Genomic DNA, 20858 nt, shown 5'->3' on the forward strand with positions numbered 1-20858 from the left:
TCAAATCCACTGGACCAGAACTGTTGAATCATTGCTTAAAACTACGTTAGACGCAGTATACGGATGAGGGAAGACAGCGGCAGGTCTGCGGCGGCTACAGTGGCAGCATGTATGGGATTATCGGAAATGTGAAAGTAGCAATGGCGTTAGTTTTTGTAGAAATTACGGTGGGATAAGAGATGGAACCACGTTATTAGGTGCATGTTAGCACGGTAATAATATGAATGGTGTGTATGTAGCAGAGCTAAATGTGTCTACTCGGAGTAAAGATAATGCAGTAGGTTTGTTTACAGTCCTTTGTAAAACAGATAAAGCACAATAAGGCTTTCCACCTGACAAACTCTGCTACATTAGTCCGGAAAGGAGTTATGGTAAGTACCCCGAACAGGCGAATGCTGGATGAATAATCTTTTAATTAAAGATTGATATTAGGCAAAAGCAACATATAATGTGGACAGAGGTGTCTTGACTTTCCCGGCAGACTTCAGGGGAAACGAAGATTGGGAAGTTGGATTTCAGCATGTCCGATTGTTTTATTCTTAGGGAACATAAGCAGGGGTGGACTAGCCATAGACCGTACAGGGAAATTCCCCAGTGGGCCGATGCCCAGAGGTCCACCCAAGCCCTCCTCTCTGCCGCTGGCTGGGTACGTAATGATCTCTTAGCAGTAATTAACGCTGTGAGAATCAGGTACTCATGTACCCGTCCAGCGACCACACATGTCCTCCTGAATTCAGCTGCTGTGGCTCACATCTCACCTCCTAAGCCTCCTAGCCACCACAGAGAGACAGCTTTTGGGGCGATATATTGTGCAGCACTGTGGTATCCCTCGAGATACAATGGCCTCAGGATACAATATTTTAGCGTACAATGGTCTTTCTTGAGCCATCACAAGTTAAAACTCAACTCAACATACAATGTCTTAGACTCAGGTCCAACCAATCAACATTGCCATTTCACTGGTAAAACACCTTTATTGGTTGTCTAATAGCTCCTCTATCATACTACATTTTCTCTACTGACCCCTATATATGGCAGGAAGAGCTGCTCCTTTGGACACCAGGTGAGCTGAGGCTTAATTTTAATTTTATGGTATGTATGTACTATGCAAGATCATGAAAAACCTTCTGTCCTCAGCATGGAAGGTGATTTACAGCTTCCAGCCTCTATTCTTGGCTGTTTTATGTAAGGATATGCTTTATGCATGTGACAGACTGAACCGTTACTGGGGCTGCTGGAGAAGCCTGAGGGCTAGCCTCCTTTCTATGGACTATGGACCCAGAACTATGGAGACCCCCCCCCCCCCCCCCCCGGCTCATTATTCTACAAAGGGAAAAATGGGAAGTTTCTGCCTGTGAGTGATTACCTTGTCCCATTGTGTTGATTAATTGCATCACAGGTGGGTGTTGTCTGCCTGTGAGTGATTACGTTGTCCCATTGTGTTGATTAATTGTATCACATGTGTGTGTGTTTTCTGCCTGTAACTGCATGTGATTGGTTTATGTACGAAACTGTTGTAGTCTTCCACAAGGTCCCCCATGGGAGTGTCCCTTGCTGGAAGACCTGCATAAAAGGCTAACATGTTGCCCCCTTAAAGTGTCCTGTTCTACCCTTTTTGAAGTCTGGGCTCATGTTTAGGGGGGATTAGAGAACTACACTCTGGGAATTGCTATAATCATTATACTCTCCAGAGTATAATCCCTAGCTCTTGTAAGAGCTGTTCCTGTATCGCTCTCTGAAGGAAGAGAGGTGCACCCACTGAAACCTGGAAACCTTGTCGTAGGTCCAGGTGGTTAGAAGATGGCGAGATCCCAACCAAGCTATGGCGGTTCATGTGGTCGGCAGTGCTTACGGTGTCAAGCGGAATGCTTGGAGCCCTCGGGAAGCACTAGGAGCATCCATCAACGGAGGTACCCAGTCCGGTGCTAGGACATCCGTTACAGTGGTGGCAGCAGTGGGATGGCGTCCGAGTGCAAGGAGAAGCAGCTCGGAGACACCATTCGTGGATTTATAATTAGGGCAACGCTAGTACTCGTACAGCGCCTCTGGCAACAGCAGCATCGAATCAGCTAGTTCTTGGATAGCGTTCTACGAGGAAGAGGAGGATCACCTGGATTACAGTCCGGAAAGGCGTATGGCACGAGGCCCTGAAGGACGTGCAGTGTCGGAGGGGCGAGAGTATCCCCAGTGAGGAGCAGAGGTTGCGGATGCGATGGGAGCTGCGAATGCCTCTACTGGGAGAGCAGCCCCTGAAGGGGTGGGTGTCGGAGCGCGAGACCCTGGTGTGGCAGGAGACCTGGCTGGATGATTCATATCAGGCACTATGGGAGGACCCACAGTGGACAGGTGGAGATGGGATTGAGGTCTCTACTGGCCCTGCAGGGATGCTGGGCAGCCGGCCCAGATCCCCGGCGGCAGTGTATTATAAAGAGAGAAGAGACAACCAGTCTCTCTCCCCAGCGCAGCCCGTGTCACAGAGAGAGGAGACTGTCGGTCCCTCATCTCAGCAGCAAGCATCACTGGAAATGGAGATGGTCACTACCCCCACCCAGCAGCGTTCCAGGGAGAGGAGACAATTGGTCGATCTCCCCAGAGGCACAGGGCGTTCCAGGGAGAAGAGGTAGCCGACCTCTCTCCCCAGCAGCAGTGTGGTTACCCAGGAGATGATATGGGTGGCATCAGTCTCCTGCAGCAGAGTCAAGCGGACCAGTTGGAAGAGGTTCTGGTACCTGGTTAGTCTACTGTTGGGAGTGGAGAAATGTGACGGACTGAACCATCACTGGGGCAGCTGGAGAGGGCTGAAGGCTAGCCTCCTTCCTATGGACTATGGACCCAGAACTATGGGAGACATCTTCACCCCCCCCCCCCCCCCCTTATTATTCTGCAAAGGGAAAAATTGGAAGTTTCTGCGTGTGAGTGATTACGTTATCCCATTGTGTTGATTAATTGTATCACATGTGTGCATTTTCTGCCTGTAACTGCATGTGATTGGTTTATGTAAGAAACTGTCTCAGTCTTCCACAAGGTCCCCCATGGGAGTGTCTCTTGCTGGAAGACCTGCAAAAAAGGCTGACATGTTGCCCCATTAAAGTGTCCTGTTCTACCCTTCATGAAGTCTGGGCTCATGTTTGGGGGATTGGAGAACTACACTCTGGGTATTGCTATAGTCATACTCTCCAGAGTATAAACCCTAGCTCTTGTAAGAGCTGTTCCTGTTCCTGCATCGCTCTCTGAAGGAAGAGAGGTGCACCCACTGGAACCTGGAAACCTTGTCGTAGGTCCATGGTGGGTAGAAGACGACGAGATCCCAACCAAGCTACGGCGGTTCGTGGGGTCGGCAGTGCTTACGTTGTCGGAGTGCTTGGAGCCCTCGGGAAGCACTAGGAGCATCCATCAATGGAGGTACCCAGTCCGGGTGCTAGGAGATTCGTTACAGTCACTGTAACGGATCTCCTTGCACCCAGACTAGGTACCTCCATTGATGGATGCTCCAACTGATTCCTGAGGACTCCAAGCACTCCACTTGACACCGTAAGCACTGCCGACCCCACGAACCGCCACAGCTTGGTTGGGATCTCGCAGTCTTCTACCCACCCTGGACCTATGACAAGGCTTCGAGGTTCCAGTGGGTGCACCTCTTTTCCATCAGAGAGCGATGCAGGAACAGCTCTAACAAGAGCTAGGGATTATACTCTGGAGAGTATAATGATTATAGCAATCCCAAGAGTATAGTTCTCCAATCCCCCAAACATGAGCCCAGACTTCATGAAGGGTAGAACAGGACACTTTAATGGGGCAACATGTCCCATAGGGGACCTTGTGGAAATCTGAGACAGTTTATTACATAAACCAATCACATGCAGTTACAGGTAGAAAACACATACACATGATACAATTAAATCAAACACAATGGTATAACGTAATCACTCACAGGCAGAAATTTAAAATTTTTCCCTTTGCAGAATAATGAGCAGGCACCAGAGTAGACTAACCAGGTACCAGACCCCCAACTGAGCTGGACCTGTGTTAGTCGAACAAGATGAATCCAGAACCTCTTCCAACTGGTCCGCTTGACTCTGCTGCAGGAGAGTGATGTCACCCATATCATCTCCTGGGTAACCATACTGCCGCTGGGGAGAGAGGTCAGCTACCTCTTCTCTCTGGAATGCCCTCTGCCGCTGGGGAGATCGACCGATTGTCTCCTCTCCCTGGAACGCTGCTGGGTGCTGGGTTGCGGTAGTGACAATCTCCACTCCCAATAATGCTTGCTGCTGAGATGAGGGACCGACAGTCTCCTCTCTCTGTGACACAGGCTGCGCTGGGGAGAGAGACCAGTTGTCTCTTCTCCCTTTATAATACACTGCCACCAGGGATCTGGTCCGGCTGCCCAGCATCCCTGCAGGGCCGGTAGAGATACCTCGGTCCCATCTCCACCTGCCGACTGTGGATCCTCCCATAGTGCCTGGTATGCATCATCCAGCCAGGTCTCCTGCCATACCAGTGTCTCACGCTCCGACTCCCAGCAGAGGCATTTGCAGCTCCCATTGCATCCGCAAACTCTGCTCCTCACTGGGGAGACTCTCGCCCCGCTGACGCTGCATGTCCTCTAGGGCCTCGTGCCATACGCCTTTCTGGACTGCATCCCTGTAAATCGAGTGATCCTTCTCTTCATCATGAAACGCTGTCCAAGAACTAGCCGATTCCATGTTGCTGTAGCCAGGGGCGCTCTATGGGGACAAGCGTTGCCCTCAATTTTGTAAATCCATGAACAGTGTCTCTGAGCTGCTTATCCTTGCACTAGGACGCCATCCCACTGCTGCCACCACTGTAACGGATCTCCTGGCACCCGACTGGGTACTTCCGTTGATGGATGCTCCTAGTGCTTCCCGAGGACTCCAAGCACTCCACTTGACACTGTAAGCACTGCCGACCACACGAACCGCCACTGCTTGGTTGGGATCTCGCAGTCTTCTACCCACCCTGGACCTACTCTTCCTTCAGAGAGCAATACAGGAACAGCTCTTACAAAAGCTAGGGAATATACTCTGGAGAGTATAATGATTATAGCAATTCCCAGAGTGTAGTTCTCCAATCCCCCAAACATGAGCCCAGACTTCATGAAGGGTAGAACAGGACACTTTAATGGGGCAACATGTCAGCCTTTTATGCAGGTCTTCCAGCAAGGGACACTCCCATTGGGGACCTTGTGGAAGACAGAGAGTTTCGCACACAAACCAATCACATGCAGTTACAGTCAGAAAACACACGTGATACAATTAATCAACACAATGGGATAACGTAATCACTCACAGGCAGAAACTTCCTATTTTTCCCTTTGTAGGACAATGAGCAGGGGGGGGGGGGGGGGGGGGGTTGGGGTGTTGGTGTCTCCATAGTTCTGGGTCCATAGAAAGGAGGCTAGCCCTCAGGCCTCTCCAGCGGCCCTTGTGACTGTTCAGTCCATCACAATGCATCTTGGTTATCTGCTTATTTTTCTTAAAATTTCACATTTTCTAATCTTGAGAACCAATTATTGGTTTTGCATGGAGTTATGGACTCAAGTTACAATGGTCGCCCCAGAACCAATTAATATTGTAATTTGAGGGACCACAGTATTTGGTTCTGCTGGGATGGTATTTTGCACTATGGTATTGCTGACCCCACCTACTTGTGTTGCTCCGCCTTCTGTTAATTTGGACCTGCCTACAACATGGTGCCACTTTTAGCTTTTATTATCCAGGGCCACTTTACGTTCCCAGTCCATTCCTGAAGATAAGCCACCACCAGAGGGGTCTGGCAGCAGCATGCTTCCCTCTCCCCATTCAGAACACATGCACACTTGGTCGAGTTGAGTGTGCATGAGGGGTTGAGAGACGTAGCCAAAAGAGCATTCACTCTGCTGTCTAAAATATATAGACAGCTTAAATATAGATGTAGCAGTGCTGTACTTGTTAACTTTACCGTCCAATGTACAACTATTAATAACAGCTTATGATTTTTGCAAAATTAGCAAATGCTGTTCTGTCCCATAACATAAAATTGCTGGATATTTTGCTGCATGTATTAATATGCCCTGGTATATGCCCCCAGTAATATGTCTGTCACAGTGGGGAGTGGGGGAAACTCCCCACTGTATGATAATGGGTATGCGGGGAAGCAGCTAGACCAGGATGCCGGAATCAGGGAGCAGGTCACCTCCTAAAGCGTCCCTAATCCTCGCCATAACTCCTCACCGTATGAGCAGACCTAGGTGGTAGGATGGCTCATACCCAGGATACCTAGGACCCTGAGTTGCCCTGATAATCCCTCACATAGGAGCAGGGGAGAGACGACCTATTCTTCCAAGACACAGAAGAGCAGGAGTCTCTGCAGGCCTAACAGCAAGGAGAGAAAGCCAAGTGGAACGGCAGGTAAGTATCCAGTGGTGGGAATAACCACTGAACCAAGAACCCAGGAAGGCATGGTAACTTACCTGTCGCAGCTGCCGGACGGCACAAAAGAAGACCACACCAAGGTAAAATGGAACCCGTACACACGTACTGCAATCCAAACACCAAACGGATGGAGTACGTACTGACACACAGGAACCAGCTCTCCAGCACCAGCTCACAGACTTGACTTTTGGTTCACCCCTCCGGGAAACCATGGAGCCTCCTTCCGGAGGCACAACAGACAGGGTACGACTTGCATGCATGCCGGACATAAAACACCAACCGACCAGACATGTAACAACAACAAGAAACCACACCCTGAACATAAACTCACACAGGTAAGGAAGTGGAACATGGAGGATAGAATGAAAAGACAATTTATGTCCAACAAGGTGGCCCTCAAGGACTGGGCAGGTTCACCCAGGAAAGGAGCAGAGCTCCATCACCAAACAAGGCTGGAGTACCACTGACTCCAGCCTGGAAGCCACAGGTAATATAAACCTCATGGCCACACCCAGGACACACCTAAAGCCCCACCAGCTGGAAAATTAACCCCTCCGGTACTAGACAGGGAAGGCCAAGGAGAAAGGAGGAGGCACCTACAAGCTGTAACCACAACAGGTTGCCTCTGGCAACAGCATGCACGGCAACCGTGTCACGGCGCACCCCAAAGGCTGTGACAATGCCCTGTTATGTGTCCCCAGTAATATGCCCAGCTATGCCCCCCAGTAATATGCCCAGCTATGCCCCCCAGTAATATGCCCAGCTGTGCCCCCCAGTAATATGCCCAGCTGTACCCCAGTAATATGCCCAGCTATGCCCCAGTAATATGCCCAGCTGTGCCTGAGTAATATGCCCAGTCATGTGCCCCTTACAGAAAGTAAAAAATACACCACATACCTTGTTCCTAGCAGCAGCAGCAGCAGGACATCGGCTGCTCTGGTCTGTGGAGGAGGAGGAGGAGGAGCCGGTGGAGAAATGATAAAGCAGGGAGCCGATGATGGATCTTTGCTTCATCATTAATACAGGCAACTGTCTCTGCTTCTATGGAAGCAGAGACAGCTGCTAGAAAGTGGGACATCCACTCCCCAGTACTGGGACAGCCATTGCAATCTGGGACTTTCCCGCCAGTACCGGGACAGTTGGGAGATATGGTCACAGCAGGGGCGCAATTACCATAGCGGCAGACCATACGACTGCTATGGGGCCCAGGGCAAGAGGGGGCCCAGTCTTAGTTGGGATTATCTCTTCTACTGGAGGTGAAAACTTGGTCAGGACTCTACCCTCTAAAGGAACAACTTTTAGCAAATGAGGCAGTGGAAAAATGGCTCAAGGGTCATTGAAAGGGTTTAGGCAGAAACCCTTCTGTCCTGTGTGTGGGGGGCCTGGTTTGATCCTTGCTATCCTTTACTTCTCTATGTACGCCACTGGGTCACAGTGTGTACACAACAATGTATTTCTTCCGAACATATGAAGACATGATGATCTTGTTCTATAAATGAAATCTTGCTTACTGTTAACACATAGCGTGACTAGTTTTGTACACAGCAACGTGAAAAGGTGTATTCCTGCTCTAAGTATTGCTATAGAGACCTTCGGATTTGTCATAAGTCATTAAAGGGGTTTTGCAGTTTGTTTAAACTGATGATCTATCCTCTGGATAGCATCTGACCGGCGGGGGTCCGACACCCGGGACCCCTGTCAATCAGCTGTTTGAGAAGGCAGCGGTGCCTCCTTTTTGGGAAGGAGGCAACAGAGGCAACGTCACTTGCGAAAGAAATACGTCACAAGTGGCATAAACATGGTGTTTGCAACTTTTTTTACGCCAGAAAAGTGACGCAGGGAGATGGTAAATCTAAGACTTCCAGTCACAGTTTTCAAGATCCCAGCTTTCTGTCACTGAATTGTAGCATTCTGTTATATCCAGATGCTGAAAACTGAGCAGATTTGATGCCTCTCGCAGCTGAGTGTTTGTTACAGTTGTATTTAGTCTAGTCATCTGTCAGCTGAAGAAATCATCAGCACAAAATCTCTCTCCTGTGCAATGCTTTTCATTTAAAGGGGTTCTCCGGGCTTTTAATATAGGTCATCAATATCAGATTGGTGGGGGTCTGACAACCGGCACCCCTGCCAATCAGCAGCAGACATGCCGTCTTCTTTCTCTCTTCCTGCTCAACCGCTGCTATGTCTATGGCGAACGGGAATAGAGACAGGAGATGGCTCACGTGCTTGGTGTGCGCCTTCCCGTCATACAGCTGATTGGCGGGGCTGCCAGGTGTCGGACCCCCACGATCTGATATTGATGATCTATCCGGAGGATAGGTCATCAATATTAAAAGCCCGAAGAACCCCTTTAAGTGTCTGTATTTCATGGAAGGTTTCCTTGACTATGTACAATTAAAGTGAAATCTCAGTACTGTGGGGATCTGCTCTGGTAGACAGGCTTGCAGATGCAGTATAGAGGCAACGACAACGTCTTTAACTTAAACAGTTCAGTGTTTATTCACACATAAGGATAAGCAAAACAAAAAGTCAGTTTCAAGGAAAACAGTCACCTTGAGTCTGGTGTTTGTTCACACCATGCAGCAATTCAGAAGTCCTTGGACGTAGCAGAAACCACTTGCTCTCACGCCAACAAGGTAGCCGGCCTTTACACAGGCCCAATCGCCCAGGTCCCAACACAGAGACTGTCAGAGAGGAGTAAATTCCTACCACCTGACAGTGCTACCTGTGCTTTAAAGCCCAAACCAAGACCCGGCCTGGACGTGGGGAGCAGCCACCCACCCTGCACTTTGGCTGCTCCCAGTGAGAGCCGTCCCGGATCTGCATTACAGCCATACTAAATAGCAAAACCATGTCAGCCAGTACTAGCTGCTGCTGACACATGAAATTACCGGCTCTTACCTCACCGAGGCCAGGAATCTCGGTGACACATACCTTCTGTCAATGACCCTTGCGCCTTCCTACAGTACATAAAAGCATATTGTCCTCAATGTTTTCACTGACTGCAAGCAGAGATATTGGAAGAGGTGAGGAAGTAACATGTGTTCTGCATCTTCCAATACACCTTCGAATTCCTGCACTTTCACGCTTGCGGCAGAGTGATCCGGCAAGCAGTTCCATCGCCGGAACTGCCTGCCGGATCCGGCAAAACGTATGCCAACTGATGGCATTTGTAAGACTGATCAGGATCCTTAACAGTCGGAAAAATGCCGGATCAGTCTGAAAAATGTATTGAAATGCCAGATCCGTCTTTCCGGTGTCATCTGGAAAAACGAATCCGGCATAAATTTTTTTCACCTTTTTTAGGTCTGCGTGGAAGGACGGATCCGGCATTCTGGTATTTTGAATGCCGAATCTGGCACTAATACATTTTCTATGGAAAAAAATTTGCATTCTGGCAAGTCTTTTGCGTGATCAGTCAAACTGAAGACATCCTGATTCATCCTGAACGGATTACTCTCTATTCAGAATGCATGAGGATATACCTGATCAGTTATTTTCCGGTATAGAGCCCTAGGACGGAACTCTATGCCGGAAAAGAAAAACGCAAGTGTGAAAGTACCCTTAGTAGGGTATGGACACTCGGTCCGGTTTCCTGATGCAGTTTTGGAAGCCAAAACCAGCAATGAATAAAAAAAAAGAAAAAAAAAAAAAGAAAGAAAATAAAGCTGTATCTTTCCCTAATGGGAACCTGTCACCTGGATTTTGTGTATAGAGCTGAGGACATGGGTTGCTAGAGCGCCGCTAGCACATCTGCAATACCCAATCCCCATAGCTCTGTGTGCTTTTATTGTGTAAAATAACCAATTTGATAGATATGCAAATTAACCTGAGATGAGTCCTGTACGTGAGATGAGTCAGGGACAGGACTCATCTCAGGTTCATTTGCAGATGTATCAAATCGGTTTTTTTTTTACACAATAAAAGCACACAGAGCTATGGGGACTGGGTATTGCGTATGTGCTAGGGGCCATCTAGCAACCCATGTCCTCAGCTCTATACCCCAAATCCCGGTGACAGGTTCCCTTTAAAGGGCTTGTACTCAGGTTATCAATATGTCTGACTCCCCGCTGATCAGCTGTTGTGAGATACAAGTGATGTTGCCTATTCACAGCATAGCAAGCACAGCGCCTTACATTGGATAGTGGTGGATTCGCAGCCCAGGTCTATTTACTTGAAGGCGACTGAGCAGCTCCTAGGCCACATGAACGTGACGTCACCAGCCTAGGAAGAGGCCACTGTGCTCACCAGAGCGCAGCAGCCTCTTCAAACAGCTGAACAGCAAGGTTCCCAGCGGTCGGTCCTTCTATGATCCATTCCTGACCGCGTGGCCGTACCCTTCTTCCAACAGATAGAAAAATTAGGAATGGTCACCTTAAAGGGGTTGTTCAATCAAGGCAATCCCTTTTGGGGTTCCCAGGTCAAACCTCCTCTATTACAGAGAGCAAACAGCTGCTAAAAAGAGTCGTTCCCTCTATGGGGGGGATCAGGGGACCGTGTATATTACAGGGATACCCATTATCTGAATTGGAAACACGAGACAAAGAGAGACAGAATAACTTGGAAGTCTCTTTCACACAGTGCATTGTATACCTGTCTTATCTGTACAATCCACTCCAGGATCTGGATAAAAAAAATGCATCAAAAACTGCCCTCCTCCACTGGACCTGCATGTACCGGTACATTCATGGGATTATTGGTTTATTAACTACTACTGCTTTAACAATAAGTGAAAGTCACAGGCTGAAGAGGAGCCGCCTAAAATAATAGCACACGTCTTTGTAGAGTTGCAGAACCTGCACCAAACAGGACAACACTAGTTCCAAGCAGTCTATTGCAGTTACAAGCATGTGTCTGCACACAATCTATGACACTGACAACTAATTCATAAGGACAAATCTCTGACAACTGATATAATAAGGCACCCCACATGGGATCCCTACTTATGTGTATGTCTAAAACGCGTAAGCATTGTTTGGCTATTAGTATGGTTGTGGTTTTATGTCTAAATGAAGCCAGGATTTTAGGATCCTCAAGACGCTGGACGTTTCTTTTTGGATAGTGTGATTTGTTCACAAGCACCAGAGATCCTAGTAACATATGGGTGAGCTGGCTACGAACAATGGAGGTCATTTGTGATGGGCGCTATGCCAGTTTTTGGAGTAAAAAAAGTTGCAAGACCACATTTTGCTACTTGTTAGATGCCCATGCGACAATACTTTGTCACCCGGGAGTTTTTTTTGCCTTGTGCTTGTCACTTGGGAGTGGCGAGAGAGTGACGGAGGCCGGGCCTCTATGCATGGTGAGACCCCCCAACCAAAGACCATTTTTTTGTTTAGCAAATTTTTTAGTTAGAACCCATTGAAAAGAACACATATTGGTTTTACATACTCGGTAAATGCTGGGGGACATAATTTAGAGAGGAACCATGCTGCCAACTAGGAATGCAAGATGGAGCCATACTTGGGACAAGGAATGCAAGTTGGGGCCATAATAGGGACCAGGAATGAGAGGGGAGTTATGGTGGGGAGTAGAAATGAGAGGTGAAGCCATATTATGGAAGGGAGCCAAGCTGGGGACCAGGAATGAGAAGGGAGCCATGCTGGGGACCAGGAATGAGAGGGGAGCTATGGCGGGGACTAGGACTAAGAAGGTGGACATAATAGGGACCAGGAATGAGAGGCAGCACAATGCTGGGGACTGGAACTATGAGGGAAGCCACCATATGGATCAGAAATGAGAGGGGAGCCATGATGGGTACCAAGAGTTTAAGAAGTGCCATGCTGGGGAGTAGAGATGAGCAAATTTCAGGTTATGAAATCCGTTCACGCTTCGTTTACTGGTAAAAGGAGAATTGTGTTATGGATTCTGTTACCACGGACCATAGCGCAATTCTATGACGGAATGCATAATGGAATGCCTTTAGTCATAATAGAAGTCTATGGGCTGCAAAACTGATCTGTCCCCTTTCCGTTATGCAGGAGAGGACTCCTCTTATGCATTCCGTCATGGAATTGCGTTATAGCCCGTGGTAACGGAATCCATAACGCAATTCAGCTTATACCAGTAAACGAAGCGTGAACGAATTTCAGATGATGGGACCATCTTAAACTGGAAGTGACACGATTTAGGGGTTCATGATTATCTGTGTGCTGTACATGTTTGCCGACTTAATTCTGTATGCTTTTTTTCTTTGAGATGACTATCCCATTAAAGACCATTTTTTCTGAGCAAATTTGGGTGGTCGGCCAAAAAGTTTCCCTGTAATTTTATTTCTCATGTAATAGGAATTCTGGAGCCTTTTCTTACAACTCTGCTCTGTGCCATTCCTCTGTTATTCACCGTAAAATATTGGTAATGAATGAATACATTGACCACTGGACGTCATGATTCCTCTTGTCAGTGGGGCGTGGCCCTTCAGAGTTTAATACAGACCAGTCAGTGAGGACATGTCAGACTCTGCACACTATACAGGTCCTTCTCTAAAAATTAGCATATTGTGATAAAGTTCATTATTTTCTGTAATGTACTGATAAACATTAGACTTTCATATATTTTAGATTCATTACACACAACTGAAGTAGTTCAAGCCTTTTATTGTTTTAATATTGATGATTTTGGCATACAGCTCATGAAAACCCCAAATTCCTATCTCAAAAAAATTGCATATTTCATCCGACCAATAAAAGAAAAGTGTTTTTAATACAAAAAAAGTCATCCTTCAAATAATTATGTTCAGTTATGCACTCAATACTTGGTCGGGAATCCTTTTGCAGAAATGACTGCTTCAATGCGGCGTGGCATGGAGGCAATCAGCCTGTGGCACTGCTGAGGTGTTATGGAGGCCCAGGATGCTTCGATAGCGGCCTTAAGCTCATCCAGAGTGTTGGGTCTTGCGTCTCTCAACTTTCTCTTCCCAATATCCCACAGATTCTCTATGGGGTTCAGGTCAGGAGAGTTGGCAGGCCAATTGAGCACAGTAATACCATGGTCAGTAAACCATTTACCAGTGGTTTTGGCACTGTGAGCGGGTGCCAGGTCGTGCTGAAAAATGAAATCTTCATCTCCATAAAGCTTTTCAGCAGATGGAAGCATGAAGTGCTCCAAAATCTCCTGATAGCTAGCTGCATTGACCCTGCCCTTGATAAAACACAGTGGACCAACACCAGCAGCTGACATGGCACCCCAGACCATCACTGACTGTGGGTACTTGACACTGGACTTCAGGCATTTTGGCATTTCCCTCTTCCCAGTCTTCCTCCAGACTCTGGCACCTTGATTTCCGAATGACATGCAAAATTTGCTTTCATCCGAAAAAAGTACTTTGGACCACTGAGCAACAGTCCAGTGCTGCTTCTCTGTAGCCCAGGTCAGGCGCTTCTGCCGCTGTTTCTGGTTCAAAAGTGGCTTGACCTGGGGAATGCGGCACCTGTAGCCCATTTCCTGCACACGCCTGTACACGGTGGCTCTGGATGTTTCTACTCCAGACTCAGTCCACTGCTTCCGCAGGTCCCCCAAGGTCTGGAATCGGTCCTTCTCCACAATCTTCCTCAGGGTCCGGTCACCTCTTCTCGTTGTGCAGCATTTTCTGCCACACTTTTTCCTTCCCACAGACTTCCCACTGAGGTGCCTTGATACAGCACTCTGGGAACAGCCTATTCATTCAGAAATTTCTTTCTGTGTCTTACACTCTTGCTTGAGGGTGTCAATGATGGCCTTCTGGACAGCAGTCAGGTCGGCAGTCTTACCCATGATTGCGGTTTTGAGTAATGAACCAGGCTGGGAGTTTTTAAAAGCCTCAGGAATCTTTTGCAGGTGTTTAGGGTTAATTAGTTGATTCAGATGATTAGGTTAATAGCTCGTTTAGAGAACCTTTTCATGATATGCTAATTTTTTGAGATAGGAATTTTGGGTTTTCATGAGCTGTATGCCAAAATCATCAATATTAAAACAATAAAAGGCTTGAACTACTTCAGTTGTGTGTAATGAATCTAAAATATATGAAAGTCTAATGTTTATCAGTACATTACAGAAAATAATGAACTTTATCACAATATGCTAATTTTTTTAGAAGGACCTGTAGTCTATGGACTAGATAACATCTAGTATCATTGTTATTCTTCCTGGAAAGTTATGAATACAAAGGAACAGCATAAGTTTATCACCATATGACACGGTCGTGATGCCACATCTCATTTCCCAATATAAGTCGACGGGGAAATAGGTTTCTGAGATAGACCTGGCACTTTCCAAGTTATGATGACTGCACCTTTTGTGCTTGTAAACCATGCCCTTCGGCTTGCAGCTGCTGACCGCATTGATCAGCTGCATGCGGGGGAGGGGGGGGGGGATGCACCCTAAAAGCATGATCATACATGGTTGTATGGGTTCCCTAACCACAGCATGACTGTGTGGTTGTACTCTAAGAGATATTGTTATTTCATAGGGAATACAAGAGAACAAATAGGTAACAGCAGCCAGATATAAAACAATTCATAAAAAAAAGTATAGCTTTACAATAGCACATTTAAAACCCCCTTTTTACATAAGTTCCTAATACATTTATTAAAGTGCAAAATGGATCTCGACTACTTGCACTTTATATTGCCAAAATATTCTAGGGTACTACGAAGGCTAGTCCCACACCTGCAGTACAGCTATCTGGCAGGCTTGCCAGAGTTCACCAAATTCGGCCTAGCTGGATACTGTTGTTCACTGCCAGATCCCATTGACTATAATGTGATCCGGCCAGTTCCAGCCATGAGCGCAGAGTTTCTGCCAGACAAATACTGGTGCACGCATTCCTTTTTGTCCGTCCGAAACCCGGCACTCATGCTGGTAACTGGTCGAATCACCGCCGGATCCAATTATAGTAATTGGGCTCCGGCGGTGTACGGCACTATCCGGCTAGGCCAGACACAGTGGACGTGGAATTAGCCTAAGCTGTCCGCCTTTTAGAGAAGGTAAAGGCATGAAAGTGAGAAGTGCCACTAATGGAATAAAATAACACGGCTGGTGGTAATGGTGCTATTATAATGTAAAGGGCTGATAAGCGTTTGCCGTGTCAAAGTCAATGGATAGTCTGTCTTTGAATCAATGTTTCTAGCGTAGAAAATCTCTGTAAGAAAACATCTGATATCACATGAAACAAGTTTTTATGTCTCCATATGATACCTACAAGGAGACACTTATTTTTTTGCGACTTAGGTGGGCTATTATAAAGTGTAGCAGTCCACGTGACATGGTTTGGATTGGTGTGGGTCAAACATACTTGGCTATGAGCGCATTCTTTTATCCTGTCTTCTCTATTGCAATAGCATCTTTCACCAGAACCATTGTACTGATAAGTGAAGGCAGTTATACCTGTAGTTGGGGTGAATAATATAAAAACACCATGGGGGAGATTTATCAAAACTGATGTGAAGGGAAAACTGGCTTAGGTGCTGATAGCAACCAATCAGATTCCACATTACATTTCTCAGAGCTTCTTTGTAAAATGAAAGGCGGAAGATTAAAGTTTAGCGCCCACTCCAGGTACTGCAGCTCAGCCCCTATTCCCTTCAGCATACTTCCCAACTTTTTGAAGGTTCAAAAAGGGAAACTTATGGTTCATTGCGTGAAATAAAAAATTTTCCTCCATATCTATATAGTTCAATAGTTATCTCTTACAAAATAGTGGAAAAATACTCGGAATATAGACATTTCTAAAATTCTAATTGCATCCAATACCGTAATGAAATAATATACAAGGCAGGCTCTAATATGCAGAAAGGAACCAGACAAACACTTTCTGGATCAATATTGTAAATGCAGTAATACCTCAGATCAAAAAGAGGGACATTTATGGAGCATAGAGGGACTTCAAAAAGTCAAAAAGAGGGACTGTCCCTTCAAAAGAGGGACACTTGGGAGGTCTCCTTCAGTAGCAGCTGACCTGCAGTAACCGAGCACAGCCACTACACTTTGAGCGGAGCTGTACTCCCTGCTCTATTCGAGAGCTGCTTCTGGCACCGAAGGCTGCATGGAACGGCTGATTAGTGGGGTAGCGGGTGTTGGACACTAAATTATTGGATATTGGTGACCTATTCTGCACAAAAAGAACATCCTCACGTTGTTAGATGCCGTAAAATCACTTCAAATAAAAACACCACAGGTGCACAAAACTTCTACAAGTATTAAGGCTTCGTTCACATCAGCGTTCAGTTTTTCCGTTCTCCTACTCCGTTATAGGGGCAGTAAAAAAGGAAAGGACGGATTCGGCACATAACTGAGCCGAACGGAGCCTACAGACCCCATAGACTATTATGGGGTCCGTTAGGTTTACTCCCAGAGAAAGATTTTTGAAGCGAAGATAAAAATTCCTGCATGCACTACTTTTGTCTCTTCTGAGCGTAAACCTAACGGACCCCATTATAGTCTATGGGGGTCTATGGGTTCCGTAGGCTCCATTCGGCTCAGTTATGTGCCGAAACCGTCCTTTCAGTTTTTCCTGCCCCTATAACGGAGTAGGAGATCGGAAAGGCTGAACGTTGATGTGAACGAAGCCTAAGATAGTTTGAAAAGAAATCCTATTTTTGTCAAATATTTTGAAAATAAATAAATCAATCTCAAAATTAGCACGTCAATACACTTTTATAGATTTGGTGCAATGGTGGCCACAATTATATTTACTGCAAAAGCAGGCGTGTAGTGCACAGGTTTCGAGTGGTCAGACATAGATTTCCTCTACATAAAAAAGACACAGCTTGTGTGATATGATCACCACGCATGTTAGGCCTCATGCACACAACCGGTTTTTTTTTGCAGTCCGCAAAAACGGGTTCCGTAGTTTCGTGATCCGTGTCAGTTTTTTCTTCTGTGGGTCTTCCTTGATTTTTGGAGGATCCACGGACATGACGGAAAAAGTCGTTTTGGTGTCCGCCTGGCCGTGCGGAGCCAAACGGATCCGTCCTGACTTACAATGCAAGTCAATGGGGACGGATCCGTTTGACGTTGACACAATATGATGCAATTGCAAACGGATCCGTCCCCCATTGACTTTTAATGTAAAGTCAGGGTATATTTTAACTTGAAGCGTCCCCATCACCATGGGAACGCCTCTATGTTAGAATATACCATCGGATTTGAGTTAGATCGTGATAACTGAGATCCGACAGTATATTCTAACACAGAGGCGTTCCCATGGTGATGGGGACGCTTCAAGTTAGAATATATTAAGAACTGTGTACATGACTGCCCCCTGCTGCCTGGCAGCACCCGATCTCTTACAGCACCTGAGGGGTTAATTGTGCATATCATAGCCCCCTGTAAGAGATCAGGGGCTGCCAGGCAGCAGGGGGCAGACCCCCTCCCTCCCCTGTATTATATTCATTGGTGGCCAGTGCGGCCCCCTCCCTCCCTCTACTGTATTAATTTCATTGGTGGCCAGTGCGGCCCCCCTTCCCCTGTATTAATATCATTGGTGGCCAGTGCGGCCTCCCCTCTCCCGCCCCCCCCCCCCCCCCCATCATTGGTGGCAGCGGAGAGTTCCGATCGGAGTCCCAGTTTAATCGCTGGGGCTCCGATCGGTAACCATGGCAACCAGGACGCTACTGCAGTCCTGGTTGCCATGGTTACTTAGCAATATTAGAAGCATTATACTTACCTGCTGCGCTGTCTGTGAACGGCCAGGAGCTCCTCCTACTGGTAAGTGACAGGTCTGTGCGGCGCATTGCTTAATGCACTGGAAAGGGAGGGGGGTCTGCCACCTGCTGCCTGCCAGCACCTGATCTCTTACAGGGGGCTATGCTACGCACATAATTGTGCTGATCACAGCCCCCTGTAAGAGATCGGGTGCTGCCAGGCAGCAGGGGGCAATCATGTACACAGTTCGTAGTATATTCTAACTTGAAGCGTCCCCATCACCATGGGAACACCTCTGTGTTAGAATATACTGTCGGATCTGAGTTTTCACGAAGTGAAAACTTAGATCTGAAAAAGCTTTTATGCAGACGGATCTTCGGATCCGTCTGTATGAAAGTAGCCTACGGACACGGATCACTGACGCGGATGACAATCTTGTGTGCATCCGTGTTTTTTCACTGACCCATTGACTTGAATGGGTCCGTGAACCGTTGTCCGTCAAAAAAATAGGACAGGTCATATTTTTTTGATGGACAGGAAACACAGATCACGGCCGCGGATGAACAACGGTGCATTTTCCGAGTTTTCAACGGACCCATTGAAAGTCAATGGGTCCGCAGAAAATCACGGAAAACTGAACAACGGCCACGGATGCACACAACGGTCGTGTGCATGAGGCCTTATGAAAATCCATAACACTGGAGGTAGGTGCACACTGAGTTTTTTTGTGGAGGGTTTGAGGCAGATTTTCCTGCAGTTTTTTTTTGCCAAAGACAGAAGTGGATTAAAAAGGAATCGGAAGTAGAAAGGAAGGATTATACTTCACCTTCCAGCTGGACCCACTTCTGGCTTTGGCTGAAAAACCTGCCAGAAAATCTGCCTTAAAAACCACTTACAAAAAAATCCTTGTGAACCTACCCTTGACTCTTAATCAGGGGCGTAGCTATAGGGGAAGCGGCTGATTTGGGGCCTGAACTCGGAAGGGGCCCAGCTGAGAGGAGGAATAAAAGATTTTATTATCAGGGCCCCCTCAACGGTATTATAAAATGACATTATATACAGAGACACTGTAGGACAGAGCAGCTGTCGGGCCTCGTCTGAGAAAGCGATCTTGACTAGCCACAGAAGTGGGGGTTGCATGGGAGGAAAGGGTTGTGAAGAAGTTGCTAGGGGGCCCCGTTCAAAATTTGCTGTGGGGCCCAGTCATTTCAAGTTACACCACTGCTCTTAATAAATGACTTCCTACCTGCTGATTCTTCCTGTGGTGCCTTTTTTTCTTCCTTTTTCATTCTGAATGTTTGTGGTTAACTATAAAGGAGTCTAAACTCTTCAATTTACAGACCATTGAGTGACATCGAGACTGGAATCGGTCAACGCCTCTCTCCAGTCATGACTTCGAACATAAACCTGGGCCCGTCTGCCAACCCTAAGTGAGTACACATCCCCCCTCAGCTGTGCCTCTAAAGACTAGATCTGTGGAAATCTGTAAGTGCACCCAGGTCAGAAGAAACACGTAGTAAGCCTCCATCCACACGACCGTATATTTGGTCTGCATCCGATCCGCATTTTTTGTGGCTTGGATGTGGATCCATTCATTTCAAAGGGGCTGCAAAAAAATGTCTGTTCCCATCCATCAGCCATCCCGCAAAAAATGATACAGCATTTCCTATTCTTGTCTGTGCGGTAGACAAGAAAAGGCATATTTAACATAGGGTGGGCAGTGCGGAACGGGAAGCACACTGCTGATATCTGCGCTCAACGGACCGCAAAACAGACACGATCATGTGCATGAGGCCCTATGTCTACCGGCCTGATCCGAAAATGACAATATCATTTTTAGTAATAATAATCAATACATGCACACGAACCATGTGCGCCCCATGCCCGTGCTGCGGACTGCAAACAGCGGTCTGCAATGCACAGGCACAGGCACCGGCTGTGTGCCCGCCGTTTGTGGATGTGGACCTTTTCAGTTGAATGGGTCCGCGATCCTCAAGATTCAGTCCGCACTGCAGAAAAATAGAACAGGATCTATTTTTTTGCGGTGCGGAAGCACGGACTGAGATCACATGGAAGCGATCTGAAGTGCTTCTGTGGGCTTCATCTCCGTATCTTGCTAATTGCGGACCCGTTCGAGCGAATGGGTCTGCATCCATGATATGGAGAGCACATGACCACTTCCCATATACAGTATATTGGGCAATCATAACACAATGGTGCATGTAATACCGTCACATTGCATTGAAGAGTTCTTGTTCTTCTCTGCCTGTCACACGGGAGGGGTCAATAAGATGTTTCTAATTATTGTGTGAATTCAGGTTTGTCATTCTTTCAATGAAAAGCCTTCAAAGGCTCATGGGACTTTCAAAAAAAACTTTCAATGTCATAGTGTCATATCAAAGCTTTTGATCGGTGGGGGCCTGAGTGCAGAGACTCCCATGATCAATAGAACGAGACAAGCCCTCACATACCACACTCTCCTTCCTCACTGCAAGAGATATTCCACTGATCAAAGCCTTTGATATGACATATCAAAAGTTTGACACATCATAACATTTTTGAAAGTCTAGTGACCCTTAAAAAGTAATGTTGCATTTAGGTCTTCATTATCTTATAGCTTGTCATTCACATGGAATATGGGTCCAGAAGCTGGGATTGCATCCTGAACTGGGCAGCCATTTGCCTCAGTTCAGTGTCCATTGACACTAAGGCCCCTTTCACACGAGCGAGTTTTCCGGGCGGGTGTAATGCGTGACGTGAACGCATAGCACCCGCACTGAATCCTGACTCATTCATTTCAAT

The 20858-nt window shown here is 46.9% G+C and overlaps 1 protein-coding gene across 1 annotated transcript in view; it reads left to right on the plus strand.

The window, feature by feature from the left end:
• Window positions 1–20858, plus strand: part of LOC122942345 (serine/threonine-protein kinase Sgk2-like) — a 58656-nt gene that overhangs the window by 429 nt on the left and 37369 nt on the right. Inside the window, exon 2 of the mRNA XM_044299904.1 lies at window positions 19397–19486. Within this exon, the coding sequence (XP_044155839.1) occupies window positions 19446–19486 (41 nt within the window). The 5' untranslated portion in view covers window positions 19397–19445. The remainder of the gene's footprint in view (window positions 1–19396; window positions 19487–20858) is intronic.

Source organism: Bufo gargarizans, chromosome 6 (assembly GCF_014858855.1).
Source record: "Bufo gargarizans isolate SCDJY-AF-19 chromosome 6, ASM1485885v1, whole genome shotgun sequence".
Lineage (NCBI taxonomy): Eukaryota > Metazoa > Chordata > Amphibia > Anura > Bufonidae > Bufo > Bufo gargarizans.